The following is a 19,648-nucleotide window of genomic DNA, read 5'->3' as shown; positions in this document are numbered from 1 at the left end:
GGCTCTAGGTTGGATAGGCTGAGACTAGGAAGGTCCATGAGGGAAATTTCTGGGTGCTGGAAATCCCTTAGCCTTGTCTGCACAGCTGTGGTACATGGGCATGACACATGCGTGCATACGCACACCTCATGCATTTGTATTTTTTTTAATTGATTTTTTGTGTGTGTAAAATTTGCCTTCAGAAAAACAATCAAATAGAGGGGAAAGGCTAAGGCTTAGGTGGGAGAGACCGTGGAGCAATGGTCAGAGAGGCAGGCGAAGACCCAAGGACGTGGGGAGACTGCTGTTGAGGTCCAACTGACCCCAGCAGTGGCCAGATTCAGAAGGGAGGGACAGGGCACGAGGTTGGGCAGCCAGAGGATGAAGGGAGAGTCTGGTCCTGTGTATCCCAAAGAAGCTCCGTTGGTCAGCTTCGTGTCACTGTGACCAAAGACCTGACAAGAACAACTTAGAGTCCGGAAAGTGTATTTGGGGATCACAGTTTGGGAGGGTTCAGTCCATCGTGGGCTGACTCCCAGCCCAGCATGAAGCCCAACTTCTATTTTCATCTCCTGTTTGTCTTAAGAAGACCTGGAGCTTTAGGGCTGAGACGCACATTAAGCTCACATTCCAGGACCTCCCAGGCAGTTGTCCAGTGCCTGGGTCAACCCTGGGGGCTCCCGAGACCTCTGCGTGGGGACCTGTGTGCTCCACTTCCCCCACTTAACTTTCACAGCTCAGCTTAACACTGTGGGGACCCACGTCGAACTCCAGGGTTGGCATATAAACAGCCTTTGAGGCTGAAGAGGTTTGAGAGTCAACCTTTTGTTGGAGATAAACAAAGGAGCCTTCTTGAAGCTGCCCTTAACTAGAGCAGCAGCCTCGGGAAGGAGAAGCTGTCAGAAATTCCCTCTTTTTGGGTGGGTCGATTCCCAGGAGAGAGGCCAAGAGTAAACCTGTCACCACTCTGAGCGAGTCTGGTTTTTTTTTTGGTACTAGATATTGAACCTAGGGACACTTAACCTCTGAGCCACATCCCCAGCCACTTTTTATTTTTTATTTTCAGACAGGGTCTTGCTAAGTTGCTTAAGTCCTCTCTAAGCTGCTGAGGCTGGCTTTGAATTCGTGATCCTTCTGCCTCAACCTCCTGAGTCACTGGGATTATCCGTGTGCGCCACCACACTTGGCCACATTTCATTCCTTTTATTTTATTTTATTTTATTGTAGTTGTAGACGGACAGCATGGTTTCATTTTATTTATTTATTTATCTTTATGTGGTGCTGAGGATCAAACCCAGTACCTCTCATGTGTTAGGCAAGTGCTCTGCCACTGAACTACAACCCCAGGCCCCAGCCCTTTTTTTATATTTTATAGAGACAGGGTCTCACTGAGTTGCTCAGGAATTTACTAAGTTGCTGAGGCTGGCTTTGAACTCACAATCCTCCTGCCTCAGCCTCCCAAGCCACAGGGATTACAGGTGTGTGCCACCTGCCTGGCTTAGTTTTCAATTATTTATTTAACTGATACATAAAAACACAAAACTTGTAGGTAGCAATGGGATAGCATGTGATGTTTCGATGCATGTATACATTGTGTAATGTTTAAGTCAGGTTAAACATATCTGTTTCCTTACACACTTATAATTTCTTTTTTAATATTTATTTTTTAGTTGTAGGTGGACACAATATCTTTATTTTGTTTATTTACTTTTATGTGGTGCTGAGGATGGAATTAGTGCCTCTCGCATGCTAAGCAAGCGCTCTACCACTGAGCCACAACCCCAGCCCCAACATTCCAAATCCTTCCTTCTAGCTTTTTGAAATATCCAGTACTTACTTGGGTTTTTGCTTTTGTTTTGTTGCTGGGGATGGAACCCAGGGGTGCTCTACTGTTGTAGGGACAAACAAGGCAAGGCACCGAAGATAGCAGGAAACAGTTTTATTTGGCTGCAGCCAGTTTCAGAGGGCACAGCATTTGCTGTAATCAATCAATCCCCTGAACCCCGAGTTCAGGGAGTTTCAGAGTTTTACACCCAGCATGTAAGGGGAGGGGCTCAGAAGTTCACAGTCTGCAGAAGTTCACATAGAAGCAGCTTTTTCTTTCACTGTTTTGGGCAAGTTAACCCTTCAAGGACAACACCTGAGAAGGGGGGAGCTTCTTCTCCCCTTTCTTTCCTCCCCTGCCAGCTGTTACCATGGAGCCCAGTTGGAAACTTCTCTCATCTTAGGAATGTAGACATCTCTGTGAAGCCCAGCTCCAGGCCAGAGGCCTTATTTGCACATTTACAAACTGCTATACTGGATCGTTTGTGAAAAACTAGTAAGGGGGTGTCCAGTACCTGGAGTGCTGGTATCTTCTTGGCCAGTGGCCAAGTAAACAGGGTGACACGAAAATAGGAAGTTTATCTACATTGGACTCTTTTTCTGAAAGTCCTAAAATCAGCCATGGTGAAGAGGGCTTTTCTGTGGAGAAAGGGGGTGCCACTTCATTACCACTGAGCTACATCCCTAGTCCTTTTCATTTTTAATTTTGAGAAAGGATCTCACTAAGTTGCCCTTACTAAATTGGCCTTGAACTTATGATCCTCCTGCCTCAGCCTCCCAAGTAGCTATGATTATAGATGTGCACCACAGCGTCTGACTACAGAATGTAATTGTTATTCTTAGTCATCCTATGGTGCAATAGAACTTCTTGCTCCTATTTAACTGTAACTTAACCTACTCCCCCACTGACCAACCTCCCCTTATTTCTCCCTCCCCTCGTGATCAAAAATTAGTATTCCTTGAAAAGACATTCTGATGGATTCCTTCAATACCCTAATGGGTCCTTGGACCTCCAGGATGTGTACATCCTACTTTAGAGAGTTCTGCCCTGGAGCTCTGGCTCTCAAGCCACCAAATCAGAATCCCTGGGGATATTCGTTTAGGATGCAGACACCGAGGGCCCTGTCCATGGCCTGCAGAATCACCATCTCTGGGATGCTGTCCTTTGACCAGCATCCTGACTGGTTCTGATGTGCCCTGATATCAGAGAAGGGCAGGTGAGCAGGGAGAGCCCTAGCCCCAGCACGAGGCCTCTGTCCACCTCTGGCCTCCACCCTCTCACCCACCATTCCATCCACTTTCGTGAAAATCCACTGAGAACCTGGAAAGTGCATCATCCTCTCCGGGTATTCTCGGCCCGTGAGGTGGCTGTTCACAATCCCACACGCAGGTGAGGCTACAGGAGGAGACAAGTTTCCTGATGCCAAAGTGACATTGCTGGAACTTGGCTTGGGTCTTAGCCTCCTGTCCCTACCCCATCCACTTCCCTGGGCTCAGGGATATTCTTCACAGCTGGACTTTGGCCTTCCAGCCCCCAGCAGTACTCTCCCCAAACCAATCTCCATTGTTTACACCTGATTCATATTTTGAATGATTTTGGCCACCAAATCAGTTCAATAAACACTGTGTCCAGCTAGGACACCTCCATGGCACACGTATATTTTGCCTTTTGGGGTTTTTTGTTTGTTTGTTTGTTTTTTAATAAAATCCATTAGGGTGTTGGCATGTGCAGAATCCCCAGAACCTGGAGGAGAGCTTGGAGCAAAACCAGTACTCAGAAATTTTTTGCTGCATTCATGTTCAGATAGGATCAAGAGGTCTGAAGAAGGCATTGAAGGAAGGAAAAGTAGGTTGAGGAAATGAGACAGAGGTTGACAAGGCTGGACTGCTGAGCTGGCTGGGATGGGTGAAAGAGAATGAAAAGCTTCTGGTTTAGGTCTCTGAATGGTGACATTGGCCAGGACAGAGTACAGGTGAGGTTGAACAGATCCTGCAGAAGAAGCTAAGTTCGGTTTTGGAGATTCTACACCATGTAGGTCATATGTTGCTTAACCTCAGGGACACATTCTGCAAAATCATCATTAGTGGTTTTGTGCATACCTCATAAGTAGACTTACACAAACTAAGACAGATGTGATGTCACTAGGCAATAAAATCATATGGGACCACCGTCAAACATTAGGTCTATTGTTGACCAAATCATGTTCCAATTATTTTGCATACTTTTTTATTTTCACAATTGCCCCAGTTCTTTGTCAGTCGGTATCACTGTCGTAAGTTATCGACAAAAGCCCAGTAAAATCTAACTTTTTCTTTCTTTTTTTATTATTTTTTTTTTAGGGTAAAATATATACAAGGTGCACAACACATGTGGGAGGTACTTCGATAGCACAACCCACCAACACCTGCTCTTTGGGCGCAACTTTATTCGTAGGATGTTTGGCCTCCTTCGGCTTCCGTAGTCTCCCAGCAACTTCCTCTCCTGAGTGGTGAATGCACTTCCGGCAGCAGCAGCCGGAGCAGCCGAGGCAAGATGGTGAGTGACTAAGGGTTTCAGCCGGTGGTCGCGGTAAGGCAGTACCCGAGGAACGGCGCGAGGCGAGAGAACGAGGCGGATGCCGAGGAGCTCGGTCCTCCCTCTCCCCTCCTGTCGGCCGGCTCTCCACTGCGGGCCGTGGCTCGCGGAGCCTCCGGCAGACGGCGCGCAGATCCACCGCGGGCCGGGCTGACCAGCGGGCCTGGCCGGGGGCCTGCTGCCTCTGCCCGGCGCCGTGGGTCCCCACGCGGGGGACAGAAGAGCGGGCCGCCTCGCCAGCGTTGCCTCTCCGCCGACCGGGCTGGGCCGACGGCGCTTCCTTGCAGTACCGGGGCAGGCGTTTTCCGAGCGTTGGGAGGGAGAGGTTGGAGGAGGAGGCGGAGGGAGGGACTCGTTGCAGCCGCCGAGGGGTGAGCGGGGCCGGGAGCCGTTTGGAGTGGGCCTTGGAGGGAGCCGTGAGGACGGCGCTTTGACAGGCGGACTGGGAGGGAGGGGGCCGCGGTCCACTGCTAGGAAAGGCGGCCCGCGTGTCGGCGTTGACCCACTGAAGGGCCGAGCGCGGCGCACCCCGGGGCCCGGGCGGCCTGGGGCTGACGGCCCCCCGCAGGGCGCTCGAGGTCCAGAGGCGAAGGCACGCCGAGTACCTGCGGGGACGGGCTGGCCGGTGTCACCACTTGTTCTGTTTTATAGGAAGGGAAAGGACAGCGAGGGTTGGCTGGTTTTTGATAGGGTGTCAGCCAAAGACTGCCAAAATTTGAGCAGAGGCCTAAATTGAGGGAGTAGCCATGTAAGTGTCTGAGGGAAGCCAAGACCGCCAGTGCAAAGGACCTGAGAGGGGACTGCGTTTAGCCTCAACCTTGGATGGCAAGAAGGCCAAAGCACGCAGTGAGGACCTCCGGGTGGAATTCTAAGCCTGTGTCAGGTGTTTTACAGCGTTTCTCCTTATTCCTTACAACACACCAGCCCTATCTTTTCTGGAACAGTAAGAAACAGCTGTGCTTTAGTATCTAGCAGACCTGGGTGTGATTCGTGGCTGTTTCTGGCAGGCTCTATGACAATATGTAAGTCACTTACCCTCTCCAAGCCTTGGTTTCCTTATTTGCAAATTGGGGGTAATGATAGTACCAATCTCTTGGTGTTAGTAAGAATTAAATGGGATAATATTCCAAGAATGTTTAGCATACTACTTGGCATATAGTAAGGGCTCAAAATTCAGTGAACTTTTTGTTATTTGAGACTGAGAAACATGTAAAATGCCCCAGAGATGGAATGAGGGACCCATTCAGGAAAATGTTCTGATTTTTTCTGATGAACCTGGAAAGTTTTAAGTATAGACAGGTTGGCAAGGGCCAGGCATGCCAAACTAAAGAGTTTGGGCATCACACCATAAAGGCCAGGGACCGCTGAATGATTTTGAGGAGAATTGAAGGGCCAGCTGTTTGTTTTTAAAGGCAGTGAGAGAAGAAACTGGACCCAAGGTTCTCATATCAGAGGCTATAATCCAAATAGATGAGCGCCTGAATACTGGGGATGTAGCTCTATAGTACAAGGCTTGCCCAAGTGAGGCCTGGGTTCATTCCCCAGTACCAGAGTGTGGGAAGTGGGGCACAAGGAGGCAGGGGATGATGATGGTTTTGGATGAAAACCGGAATGAAGGAGTGGAGATAGGAGAGAACCAAAAAACTGAACCAGAACAGAATCTGGGCTGTTTTAAGGCCCACATTTTGTAGCCAGACTGACAAAATCTTGACAGGCAGAGCTGGGAGGGAGGGGGGCGCAGTCCACTGCTAGGAAAGGCATAAAGTTTTAAGGTGAGGAGTAGATAAAGTGCAGTTGAAATTCTTCTGGATCATAGCGTAATGTACATACAGTGTAAATGATTGTCTGTTACCTTGATTTTCTTTATTCACTACATATTGGTGAGAACTTATTTTAAATTGTGTATGTAGTAAGTTGTCTGTCATTTTCTGCAACAGGAGCTAGTATCATCCCCTGCTCTTCAGTTAAGACACCAAAACTCAAGGAGGTGACCTGACTTACCCAAGGCCACAGAGCCTGCGGTAATAGAACCAGAATTCAGACCAGAATCATCTAATTCCACAGCCCTATTCTCATGCTTATTGCAGTTCCTCATCTATAAAGAGGGAATAATGAACCCTTCTTGGAGGATTATATGTAATTAATGAGATTGAAGGAAAAATATCTAGTAGAGTTGGGCACTTAGTAAGCATCCCACCAACATTAGCTGCCCTAGCCATCAGCAAGTTTAATAAATGTTAAAGGCTTATAATTTGAACTGCCTGTTTAAGCAAAACAAATTGTGTTACCCAGATTCTCTCTGTGTCCTTAATTACTTTCTTCAGAGTAAATTACAAAATTTATTGTGCTTGTGGAGCAGTATATTTGACATTAACTATCAGGTAACCATGGTAGAGTTTTCTGTTAGTGAAACTGCTAGTGTATTAATTTAGAGTCACCTACATGGAAGTGAGTTGAGGGAACTAAGCAGTCCCCTCTATAATCAGTAAGTTCACTGTTAACTCATTTCTAAGTCATTGCTCTGTGTTAAGCATTGTCCTATAAATGAAGGGTCTGTTTTAAAATAAGAAATCTCACAAGCTTTTTAGTTACATTAAGTTCTTAATATCTTAAGGTGATTCAGCTTTTCAGATTGAATAGAAAGACCTGCCTGGTGGCCCCCAGGTTTTAAGGTGAGGAGTAGATAAAGTGCAGTTGAAATTCTTCTGGATCGTAGTGTAAGGTACATACAGTATAAATGATTGTCTGTTATATTCACTTTCCACAGGATGATTCCTTGAAATACACTCTTGGTAGCCTCACTCTGGTAATTTTATATTAAAGAATGTCAAGCTCTATACCTTCTGCTCAAGAGGGAATGATCTTAGAACCCCAGCCTCCTTAGTTCTGTCTACTTCTTAATAGAGTTACTCTTGCTTCTAAGATGTAGTCAGTTGCAAATAATCTCTACTACACTAAATACACACATTAGCTACAAGGCACATCCTGGGTTTGTAAATGTTAAAATAAGAAGATGTGTTTGTGTTTTAGAATCAGAACAGTAAGAAGGATGTTCTTTTGAATTGATCGTATTTTGAATTTATATCTATGTCTGATTTTTTTTTTTTTTTTTCCTTTCAGGGTCAAAGTCAGAGTGGTGGTCATGGTCCTGGAGGTGGCAAGAAGGATGACAAGGTAAATAAGAAACCAGATATGTACTGTGATGTGAAATTATGGAAAATGGCATAGGTCTCAACTGAGTTCTTTGGGTATTCAAGAATTTTAAAAAACAAAATGATCTAATAATTATTTAACTAGCCTGGTCTATAGATAAAATATACTTTTCATGAATAGTCTGACTCATTGTCATTAATGTGCATTATAAAAAGGTTACATTTACTTATTACATTTTACTTATTAAAATTGCAAGAATGTGAAACCTAGTTTTTTTGTTGTTGTTTGTTTTTTAAGGATGTTTTTAAAATAGTATCCTAAAAAAAAAAATAGTATCCTAAAAGATAAGGAAATTGTACCACCTGATGGTACTACAGGAATACATTTATGTTTTATGATTTCCATATGACCTTTTTTCTTGCTCTTCTAAAAACTCAAGGATAAGAAAAAAAAATATGAACCTCCTGTACCAACCAGAGTGGGGAAAAAGAAGAAGAAAACAAAGGGACCAGATGCTGCCAGCAAACTCCCACTGGGTAATGACATGGTTCCTCCTTCCTGTCTTCCCAGTTCCTAGGGGAAACCATCTCTGTGCATGTGGCTTAGTGTCTTTAAACTTGTAGCTCTGTGCTCCTAACCCCATTCTACCATTCCTCTGAGTTATAGTTATACTTTATTTTAAAATCGAGTATTATATAAGTATATCTCACTTAAAAAAATTCATTTCTTTAAATAGCGAGCCCCTTTAGCTTATCAAAAGTATGTGTGTTGGTCAGCTTTCCATCGCTGTGGCCGAAGTACCTGACAAGACAGCTTAGAGAAGGGAGTATTTATTTTGAATTCACAGCTTCTCTGGTTTCGGTCTATGGTTAACTGACTCCATGGCTATGGGCCTAAGCATTGTGGCGGAGGACAGCTCCTTAACCTCACCCTAGTTGCCTGAAGTTACCAGTAGTCCATTCAAATTATCAATCCATTAAATGGGTTGATCCACTAATGAGGTTATAGCTCTCATAATCTAATCATATCACCTCTGAATATCTCTGCATTCCCTAACACAGGAGCTTTTCAGGATACATTAAAGATCCAAACTATAACAGTATGGTTTTAGATTACAAAACCCAACTTAAACTTGAGTAACTCAGAAACATTTCATGAAATGAAAGGTCACTGTATTAAAATTTGGATCATGTAATGCCTGAACTTAAAATTCAGTGACTTCCTGCTTACAAAATAACAAGTGTCCTGACCCAGTCTCCCTCTCTATGTCCAACCCTGCCACTCCTCTTTGCTCACTGGTCACACTACCTGCTTTTTGTCTTTCAACTTCTCTGTATATCAGGGTCTTTGCCCTTACTCTTCCCTTTGCTTAAAATGTCCTTCCCATGGCTGTCTGCTTCTCATCTTTTCAGGCTTCAATTTAAAGACCACCACCATGTCCACCTAAAAGTGTCCTTCCCTACTTAGAAGAAATAAACTTTTTTTTTTTTTTAATTTTGCTCAGTTAAAAACAAAGGGAGTCAAATAGTAAAATCACCCATTAATCTGCTCTGATAACATGGATATATAATGAATGTTAATGGTGATATTTCAGTTTTATAGGCAATAGGATGGGTTATTTAATATAAATGGATGAGGTTTTTTAATCTTCTGTCCAGAGAAAATGAAATTAGGCCACTTGCCTCTTGCCAGATGGAGTATAGATATACATGGGAAATAAATAAATGAAATATTCAGGGATATATTTAACCTTAGGGAAGAAGAGGCCTTTTGAAGAAAGCTAGAAAACCCAGAAATTATGAAAAGCTGACAGATTTGTCTATGTAAGTGATAAAATTCCTCTGTAGCATGAGACTTCAAAACAAAGTCAAAAGAATCAAAGCACGGAAAGGTTAATATCCCTGATATTGTAGAAGCCTAAAAATGGATGAGCATAAAATAAACCAACTATCTAGTGGATCAGTGACTTTTTTCTTCTTAAAAAGAAAAAAGTGTTCAGTCAGTACGTGTCATTCTGCGTTAGCTGTTTGGTCCGAACCTTGTTCCCATTTTTAGATGTTTGGTTATAACTGCCAGCATCCCTTTTCTATTTTCATCTCAGTACTTGCTTTGCTTGGGGTTAGCAAACTGACTTTTCCACAGTTTTTCCAACTGAAATGAGCTTATTTTATTTTATTTTGTTGTTCTTTTCTTTTCTTTTCTTTTGGTACCAGGGATTGAACCCAGGAGTGCTCTACCAATGAGCTATATCTCTAGTTCTTTTTATTTTTTGAGACAGGGTCTCAAGTTGCTGAGGCTGGCCTTGAACTTGCATCGGCCTCCTAGTCACTTAGATTATAGGTGTGCACCACCACCCCCAGCTAAAGTGAGTGTTTTTGTTTTTGTTTTTTGGTTTTTTACAAAATCTTGGACTGGGGATATAGCACAGTGTTAGAATGCTTGACTAGCAAGCATGAGACCCTGGGTTTGATCCCCAACACTGCAAAAAAAAAAAAAAAAAAATTAAAATGCTAATATTTTCTCCTTAATTGCAAAGTTCCAAGTAAAATAGAACTTTATTTTTTAATTACAGTGACACCTCACACTCAGTGCCGTTTAAAATTACTGAAGTTAGAAAGAATTAAAGATTATCTTCTCATGGAAGAAGAATTCATTAGAAATCAAGAACAAATGAAACCATTAGAAGAAAAGCAAGAGGTAAGTGGAGAAGTTACTCTAATTTTCATTTTTACAAACTGAATTCTATTTAGAATCTGAAACTGTCAGATAAGTTAGATTCCAGTAGGTAAACTTCTCCAGGCCTGTGTGAAGCCTTATTAGGTATCTTAGAAAAGCATCAGCTGCTCTAACAAACTAAGAACCTATAAGGACTACCTGGTGCCTCTTAGGTCTAATCGGCTTCTCCTTCTTGGTATATTCTATAGGAGGAAAGATCAAAGGTGGATGATCTGAGGGGCACCCCAATGTCAGTAGGAACTTTGGAAGAGATCATTGATGACAATCACGCCATCGTGTCCACATCTGTGGGCTCAGAACACTATGTCAGCATCCTTTCATTTGTGGACAAGGATCTGTTGGAACCAGGCTGCTCAGTTCTGCTCAACCACAAAGTGAGTTGCTAGTCTCTAAGGAAATCCATAGGAGTGCTTTCTGCCTCCTCTCAGACCTGTCCCAAGTATGTGGATGCCAGAGCACTCCTGGGAGGGGAGAATGATGCCATAATTGGCATACTTTGTTGTCAGCGGACTGAGGGAATATCCTGTTCTGTGTTAAAGCTTGGTGTTCCTTGCTAGGTGCATGCCGTGATAGGAGTGCTGATGGATGACACAGATCCCTTGGTCACAGTGATGAAGGTGGAAAAGGCCCCCCAGGAGACCTATGCAGATATTGGGGGGTTGGACAACCAAATCCAGGAAATTAAGGTATGGCTGGGAACCAGTTCTAGGTTTTTAGACTGTTTCTTATTGCTTGTCCTATTCAGGGTACTTTGGAATTTGTTTTTCTTTATTGATCAGATTAGTGACCATCTTGGGGCTTATCAGTTGTGAGTTGTTTTTGTTAATTAATCTGAATTAGATAGTAAATATTTATAGTATGATAGTTCCTAGCAGCTGCAGCTTAATACTTACTATATGTAATGTTTAATTGTGTGAAGACATGCTTCCATTGACTTTGGCTGTGGATATCTAGAAACCTCCAGTGTTGTATGGAGGTAGCATGTGTACCTGCACATGCTTACTGAGTGCTGGGGTCTAGAACATAATTCCAGCTCCTGCAGTAGTCCTGGGGATTGGGGAATATGGTCATTTAGGATGCTGTGGGCCAAGTGTCTACATGCTCTTTAATCCACAGGAAAGTGAATCAGATATCCACTGGTTATCTCTCAGACAATTGGAATATAGATTTAATGTCCTTAGGTGGGAACAACCATCAGGAAATCTTTCTTGGTCCTATCTATAGTTTATTTGAAAAGTGTGAATTTTACCTTTCTTAAGTCACTCTTGCTCAGTGCTGACTTCTACTAGAAACTTGAAGGGAACTGGGTATAACTTAGAAGCTGGCTGCTAGGAGCCTAGCTGGGACAGATGTCCTCTTCAGTATGCCCTTGGTGCTAATGCAACTTAAGTACATTGTCTCGAAGAGTGAGATTTTCACTTATTTTTGCTGGAAGGAAGATATTCTCATGTCAAATAATGCTAATAATTTCAATATGAAAGACTAGTTTTTAGCAGGTATTTATTTTATTTTTTAGGAATCTGTGGAGCTTCCTCTCACCCACCCTGAATATTATGAAGAGATGGGTATAAAGCCCCCGAAGGGGGTCATTCTCTATGGTCCACCTGGCACAGGTATGCTGGTTTGACTCTTTATAGGTACTCAGCTCATATCTTGAGTAGCAGCATTTGCTATTGTAATTACTAAACCATCCAGTGAGGACACCACTACTATTCTAGGGTATTCAGATCAGATTCACTTTCCTGACCCACTTGTACTAAATACGTATTTGTCAATGGAAGTGTGAATGAATCATGATAAAAGTACATGTATATATATCTGATTGAACATGTTCCTGAAGGTGTGCTGGGGGTTGCCCACTTCAGAGGTAAAGTAGGCCCCTGGGCCCAGAATCGTGGAGCCAGAAACAACCACTCTACTGCAGCCCCCAATCTTTCAGCTCAGTAAATTCATGTTTCAAAGAGATTGGTGACTAACCCAGGGTGGCAGCAACTTTGGGCACTGAGCAGGTAATAGCTGAAGCCATAATGGAGACCTGATGCTCAGCCACACACCTTTTACAGAGCACTGGCCTGAAGGGCTGGAGCCCAGCACTGGGCAGGTGAGCCCCTCAGAAGCGGGTGACCTGTTCAGTGAAACCTCTAGCTATTGAAGCAACCCAGCAACTGGTCTTGGCTGCTTCTGGACTGTAAGAGCCCATCTATTGAAAAGGCCCTCTTTTTCTTTTAGCCATCCTTAACTGATTCTCTTGGTCCAGTCCCTAAGCCTTTTCATCTGCCACTGTACCTAAGGGAACATCGTTGTCATATATCTCAAAAGTTTAGCTCCCTGTCCTTCCCACTCTGGAGTTTTCTATGTCACTCCCCAGCTAGATTCCTCCTTGGGTTCCCCTGTTGGTCTCAAAGTGCCAGTTGTGCTGCAGCTGTTTCTGAATCCTGCAGTGGCACTCAGTCCTCAGGCATGTCCTTACTTACCATGTAAAGGGGTTACCGTCTGACAGATCTAAAATTCTCAAACTGGATATTCTTTGTTTTGGACTCAAAATAGAAATATCATGGTATAGAAAAGTATTGGAGATATGGTTTGAGATCTTCCTGAGATCAGTGAGAGGAACTGCCTTTTTCTCAAAGGTCATCCCAGACTGAGAAAAGTCCTAAACTTTCCTCAGCTCTCATTTGTAGGCTCCGTCAAAAGCTAGTTAGGGCTCACATGCCTGAGCTGACATCAAGCCCACCTAGATTAACTATGCTAGTGATAGAGCCATGTGACCAATGCTCATGAACCTTAGGTATAAGATTTTTAAACATTTAAACCCTTTTTTTTTTTTTTTTAAGTTGTAGATAGACACAATACCCTTATTTTTTATTTATTTTTGTGTGGTGCTGAGGATCAAACCCAGTGCCTCATGCATGCTAGGCAAGCGCTCTACCACTGAGCTCCAGCCCCAGCCCCTTAGGTGTATCTCTTTAGGATCAAACCTAAGATTCCAGATGGTGTATCATCACTGATAACTCTGCAGTTTATTTGATTCTCTAACCCTGGGTTGGATGGGTCAGGTTAATTTTATATGCAGCTTTGAAGGGACCCAAGGAAAGCTCACCTAGAAGGAAAATATGTGTGTGTATATATATATATATATGTATGTATGTATATATATATATATATATATATATATATATATATATATGTATGTGTATATATATATATATATATATATCTAGTATAGATATTCTTCCTATAGGTAATTATAGTTTGTAATTCTTTATTGGAAACTTTGGGTCAAGGTTTGAAACTAACCAAGTATGTAAAATATTTGCTGATATTATCGTTGATGATTTTAAGAAAACGGTTCAAAATAATCAAAACATGTTAGGTTCTTCTAAATTTCCTCTTACCTACTTAGGAGAACAGAACTGCAAGATTCCTGAAGTGGTGTGCCTTTCATCACTGGGTTACCCCCATCTGTGGTGATATCACTACTTAAGGTTGTGATATTTCTAAGTTAAAATAAGACTTGAGGGTTTTTTTCTTATCCTTTTTCTTTTTATCTAAAATAGGTAAAACCTTGTTAGCCAAAGCCGTAGCAAACCAAACCTCAGCCACTTTCTTAAGAGTGGTTGGCTCTGAACTTATTCAGAAGTACCTAGGTGACGGTCCCAAACTCGTGCGGGAATTGTTTCGAGTTGCTGAAGAACATGCACCATCCATTGTGTTCATTGATGAAATCGATGCCATTGGGACCAAAAGGTAAACTTCTCCACCTGTTTTGCCTTAATCAGAGGTAAAAATCACACAGCTCTGTAAGAATGATCATTGGGCTCTGCATAGGTGGTGAGGTCTTGTTGTCTATGGCCTTCGGTGTGGGTGCTTTGGATTCTGCTCTTTGGAAGCTAGGTAGCAACTACCCAAGAGCAGGGTTATGTCTGGAAATTGGTCAGTCTTGAAGAACTACAGCTTGAGCACTTGCCCTGAGCAAGGACCACCAGGATTTGAGGAATAGAGCCATGAACATCGTAGTCTCTGCCCTTGAGTTCACAGTCAGGTTGTGGGATCAGACACCAAACTGGAAAAGGAAGACGGAATCAGTACTCCAATTTCAGGCACAGAAACTTCTGTGAAGAATTTTGTGATCTGTAGTTTGGTTGACGGGGGTCTATTTGTGCTGCTGTAACAAAATACCATAGAATGAATAAATTACAAAGACAGAAGTTTATTTTCTCACAGTTCTGAAGGCTAAAAAGTTCCAAGATCAAGGTGATGACATTGGTGTCTGGTGAGGGCTGCTTTGTGCTTCCAAGATAGTCACTTGTTGCTCAGTCCTCATGAACATGTGGCAGAAAGGCAAAAGAGGACAAATGCTATGTGCTCATATGGCAGAGTGAAGAGGCCTAAGCTAGTTCCCACCAGCTTTTTCTTTAGACACTAATTACCTTCTAACACATAAATTTGGGGGGACACATTCAGAACATAGCATAGGATGCTAATTTTTTGTGTTAGAAGAATGAGGGAGTATATTTGGATTGAGAAGAGAATGTTAAGGTGTTCTGTCATGGTAAGGTCTTTGCTGACCTTCCCCTTTAGCGGGAGATTTGGGTCTTTATTTCTTCTCTTTTTCCAAAGATACGATTCAAATTCTGGAGGTGAAAGAGAGATTCAGCGGACAATGTTGGAATTGTTGAACCAGTTGGATGGATTTGATTCAAGAGGAGACGTGAAAGTTATCATGGCCACAAACCGAATAGAAACTCTGGATCCAGCACTTATCAGACCAGGTTAAATTTGCTTTTGTTTCATCTTGGAGAATTAATGTATTTGAGTGTGCTTTGGGGTGATTATAAACTGATACACCTAATAGCAAATGCCATAGTGAAACTTAGAAGGGGTATATCTTTGGTAAATCATATTCTAAGTTCTTGCATCTTAACCCTTTGAATTCTAATCTTACATCTTGATCTTTTTCCCCATAATAAATATTCCCTTTTTAGCCTCAAACACTTGCTTTTTTCTTGAAAAAATAATTTGTATGACAGCTGGGGTTTATCATTTACATTCAGGTAACACTAGAAAAAACTAGTGATTTGAGCCACACAGGGTGGAGCATGCCTGTAATCCAAGCAGCTTGGGAGGCTGAGGCAGGAGGATCACAAGTTCAAAGCCAGCTTTAGCAAAAGCGAGCGCTAAGCAATTGAGTGAGCCTGTCTCTTAAATCAAAGTAGGGCTAGGGAATGTGGCTCAGTGGGTGCAGTGCCCCTGAGTTCAATCCTCAGTTACCCCCCACCCCAAAAGTGATTTGTTTGGCCTCTTTTGTAATGATTTTAGCCCATAGGTCTCTCCTTTGTCACTAAATGTGCCATTCAAGAATTGCTTCTTTTATTTCTGAGGATACTAAAGCAGAGAGGATTTATTTTAAATGGGGTGAATTCAAATATAGAAATTTACTAAGTATTAAAGTAAATGTTCACTTTTTAAGATCTAGGTGTCATTCCCACAGAACACCCCCTGACTGAAACCACACCTGTGGGGAGACAGGATGAGGCCTCTTTTTGAGGGCAGAGCTGGGTCTGGAGCGGTGTGACTGGAAGCTTTCTATCTGCAGGTCGCATTGACAGAAAGATTGAGTTCCCCCTGCCTGATGAAAAGACTAAGAAGCGCATCTTTCAGATTCACACAAGCCGGATGACACTGGCAGATGACGTAACCCTGGACGATTTAATTATGGCAAAGGACGACCTCTCTGGTGCTGACATCAAGGTGAGTTAACTGGCTGAGTCAGCTTATTTCTGGAAAGGTCACTCCTCTGTCAGGAAAGATTGTGCTCCTGGGGTGAGAGGTTTGTGTGGGTCTTAACATTTTCTTTGTATTAGTTTTACCATTACATCCGAATGGTAGATTTGCTTTTTATTTGAAGGTGTTTTGTGAATTATTTTATGAAGTAAATGACCCCTAAGTCCTTGTAGCCACAATGATGGGTTACTGGCATAAGTCTGCCACCTTCTCTTCAAGGCCCAGGTGACTTGCTCAGGTGTTCTAGGCCAGAAGATTTGTCTTCCCACTGCATTCTGATAGGTTACACCAGATTGTACCTCTGGGCTTTATTACAAATGTATTTGAGTTAAGATGTTTCTTCTCAGTTGCCCACAGGGTTTATAAAACAAGGCCTAGCAGCCCTGAATGTGAGCAAACTTGCTTTCTCTGGGAAGATGTGGGTCTTTGTAAGCATAAGTGCCATGGCTAGGGAGGAGTGACATACACCACGCTTTCCAGGCCAGTGCCTCACTGAGCCTCTGGATAGCTGGCATCGGTCATGGAAAACTAGATTAGTTGCCTACTTGGAGAGTAAAGACTGTATTCTCTTTTTAAAACCATACAAACCAGCTTTTTATTTTAAAAAATGCCAAGCCTTCAGAAAAGTTGCAACAACAGTACCATGAACACCTACATTCCCACCTGGATTTATTTGTGGTTAACACTTTACCACTTGCTTTCTCTTCCTTTGCACAAGCACTCTCACTTTTTAGATAAACCATTTGAAGTAAATAACCTGATAGCTATAACCAATCTAAGGGTCACAAGGGCTCTAATGATGCTTGACTTTGGGCAAGAACTTAAGTTTTGAGAAAATATTAGTATCAACGCTGTAGTGCAACTTATACTATCTGACTGGAATACATGTTCTGACCCTTGGTAAATGAAATAGACCTTTATTCTCAATTGCCTCTAAATTCCAGGTGTAATTTCCTAGGCACATTCTCTTTAATAAAAAAAAAAAAAAAAAAAAGTAGAGCTACAGAAATTACTAACCTGCCAAGCCACATACCTCATTAGAACTAAAACCTAGACACAGCCTGGACTCCTGGCCAGTCTACTTTCTTAAAGTATTCCCAGTTTAAGCCATTTCAGATCCTTTTAAAACTTTAAAAAAAAATAATCTTTTCCCAGTGAGCAATTTGTATTTAGTCTATCTTATGCCTTATTTCAAAATAGCTCATTTTCTGAACATACTGACTGCTTTCTTTCAGGCAATCTGTACAGAAGCTGGTCTGATGGCCTTGAGAGAACGTAGAATGAAAGTAACAAATGAAGACTTCAAAAAATCTAAAGAAAATGTTCTTTATAAAAAACAAGAAGGCACCCCTGAGGGCCTCTATCTCTAGTGAACCATAGTTGCCTTCAGGAGTTTTCTTGACCCCTGAGAGGGTTGAGTTTGGGGAAGTTGCCCAGAAGAATCCATGTTCCTGTTGATTTTTATTAGCAAAACATCCTGTGTATCTTCTGGAGTACGACGTTTAGGATGCCCATCGGGCACCTTCTCTTGGTCACTGTGCTGCTCTCTGCTTCCGAATAAAACGTGCTCTTTCACAGACAGTGATCTTTGTTTGAATGTGAGCACAACTTGCTTTCTCTGGGAAGATGTGGGTCTTTGTAAGCGTAAGTGCCATGGCTAGGGAGGAGTGACATACACCGCGCTTTCCAGGCCAGTGCCTCACTGAGCCTCTGGATAGCTGGCATCAGTCGTGGAAAACTAGATTAGTTGCCTAGTTGGAGAGTAAAGTCTGTATTCTCTCTCTGAATTAATGTGGCTATTGCCTTTAGAGAGAGAGAGAGAAACTTCCACCTGTGGACCACATAAGTTCTTGCAACTCTGTGGGAAAGTAAGTACTGAAGTTCCCAAGAGACTGAAGGTTCCTAAAAGAAACTTCAGGTTAGGAAGAATCTGGCTGTTGGTCTTGCCTTATTCTTTGGTTCAGAAACCTCACCTTCAAGAGTATTCAAATGCATGCCAGACTTTCCACCTTCCCTTCTTCCAGCTATTTCCTTTACTTCCTTTTCTGAGCAAATTCAATTCTAAAGTCACTGGGTGGGGTAGGTCAAGGGGTACATCCACTTGGCAGGGCAGCCTGAGTGAGATTATTAGTTTTGTTAGCACCATAACAAGTTACCACAGACTTCATATAAATTTGTCTCTTGCTGGGAGTGGTAGTATTCACCTATAATCCCAGCTACTCAGGAGGCTGAGGCAGCAGGATTTCAAGTTCAAGGCCAGCCTTAGCAATTGAGTAGGACTCTGCTTCAGAATTTAAAAGGGCTGGGAGTGTAGTTCAGTGGTAGCGTACCCATGGGTTAAATCCACAGTATCACCAAAAAACAAAAACAAAACCTCAGTCCAGCACTGGTCTTCTGCGGCTCATATGGTGTTAGCAGAACTTCATTCCTTTATGGAGGCTCTAGGGGAGAATACAGTTTCTTAACCTGGGAGTCACTGGCAGAATTATTTCTTGGAATTTTAGGAGTTACCTCAGATGTGAGGACCTTTCCCAGATTGTGAAGGCCACACTTACTCCTTGACTCATGCCCATGCACCCCTGCTCCCCCAACTCATCCTCAGCCAGCAACAGCAAGCCAAGTCCCTTTTGAGTTCTGAATTTTTCCCATCTTTCTGCCTGCCTATCTTTTTCACACTAATGCCATTGTGATTACATGGACCTACCCAGATAATTCTGGATAACCTCTCCATTTTAAAAAAGACAATTTGTTTACAAAGTTCCTTTTGCCACACAACACTCACATGTTCCAGAGCTTAGGTGTGGGCATCTTTGGGGACCATTCTGCCTACCATGGAGGATATCCCAACAAAGAGGCCCAGTGCAAGAGGAGGAAGACAATGTATGTGTGAGGAAGTGGGGTTCCCAATCAGGCAGCCTGAGAAGGGTCCTTGTCCACATGGAGCAGCAGCACAGCATAGGGACTTGGCATGGGCAGGTTAAGAAGCATCCATGTGAAAACAGCCTAACGAGTATTACAGCCCTTGTAAGTGAGGAGGGCATCCATGCAGGACTGGATAGTGGCAGAAATAGAAAAGGTTGGTTATATGTAGTTACATGGTGAGAAACCTGGCTCCTGCCATCCTTACTATCTGAGAAGTGACAGGTAAGGAAAGAAGGAAAGTAGAATGAACTCAATCCACTGACAGCCGCTAGGAATGGAGACACTCCAATTACAATGGACATACCTAGACCTACATCTTTGCTCCTAAATACCATTTTTGGATTGGGGATGTAGTTAGACGGCAGAGCACTTGTTGAGCAACAATGATGTCCAGGGCTGGATCTCCAGTACCACAAAAAGTAAATACCATTCTCCCCTAAAAGAGTGATTCCAGAGCTGGGCATGAACCTCAAGTATATTTTGCCAGAAAGCAAGAAGTATACAGAATGGACATGTCAAAAGACACTGCCAGTCTGAAGGTGCTGCCACTGGTCAAAATAATTAACATCAATGGAATACAGTCCTTTAAAATAGGAACTGAGCTCATACTAATATCCATGAATTGAAAACTTGATAACAGGACATTTGCAATTTTCAGAATACCTCCCCACAAAA

General features: G+C 42.8%; 1 protein-coding gene across 1 annotated transcript; it reads left to right on the top strand.

The window, feature by feature from the left end:
* The first annotated feature begins 4,263 nt into the window (after positions 1-4,263).
* Positions 4,264-17,632, top strand: Psmc1 (proteasome 26S subunit, ATPase 1). Its single transcript, XM_046440672.2, has 11 exons — positions 4,264-4,339; positions 7,499-7,552; positions 7,971-8,067; positions 10,104-10,228; positions 10,456-10,641; positions 10,825-10,953; positions 11,784-11,880; positions 13,825-14,014; positions 14,888-15,039; positions 15,864-16,018; positions 17,287-17,632. Exons 1-11 carry the CDS (start codon positions 4,337-4,339, stop codon positions 17,419-17,421), a joined length of 1,323 nt encoding a protein of 440 aa, XP_046296628.1. The 5' UTR covers positions 4,264-4,336; the 3' UTR covers positions 17,422-17,632.
* Positions 17,633-19,648: the final 2,016 nt, after the last annotated feature.

This window comes from Marmota monax, unplaced genomic scaffold (genome assembly GCF_021218885.2).
Source record: "Marmota monax isolate L192 unplaced genomic scaffold, Marmota_monax_Labrador192_F-V1.1 WCK01_AAM20220418_F8-fsc00017, whole genome shotgun sequence".
Lineage (NCBI taxonomy): Eukaryota > Metazoa > Chordata > Mammalia > Rodentia > Sciuridae > Marmota > Marmota monax.
This window is presented reverse-complemented; position numbering and strand designations above follow the sequence as displayed.

Bases quoted from the DNA above. Each gene is read 5' to 3' on its own strand.
- Psmc1 (XM_046440672.2), top strand. The intron at 8,068-10,103 runs GTAATGACATGG...TTTTAATTACAG, and splicing joins TGCCAGCAAACTCCCACTGG to TGACACCTCACACTCAGTGC. The intron at 11,881-13,824 runs GTATGCTGGTTT...TATCTAAAATAG, and splicing joins CTATGGTCCACCTGGCACAG to GTAAAACCTTGTTAGCCAAA.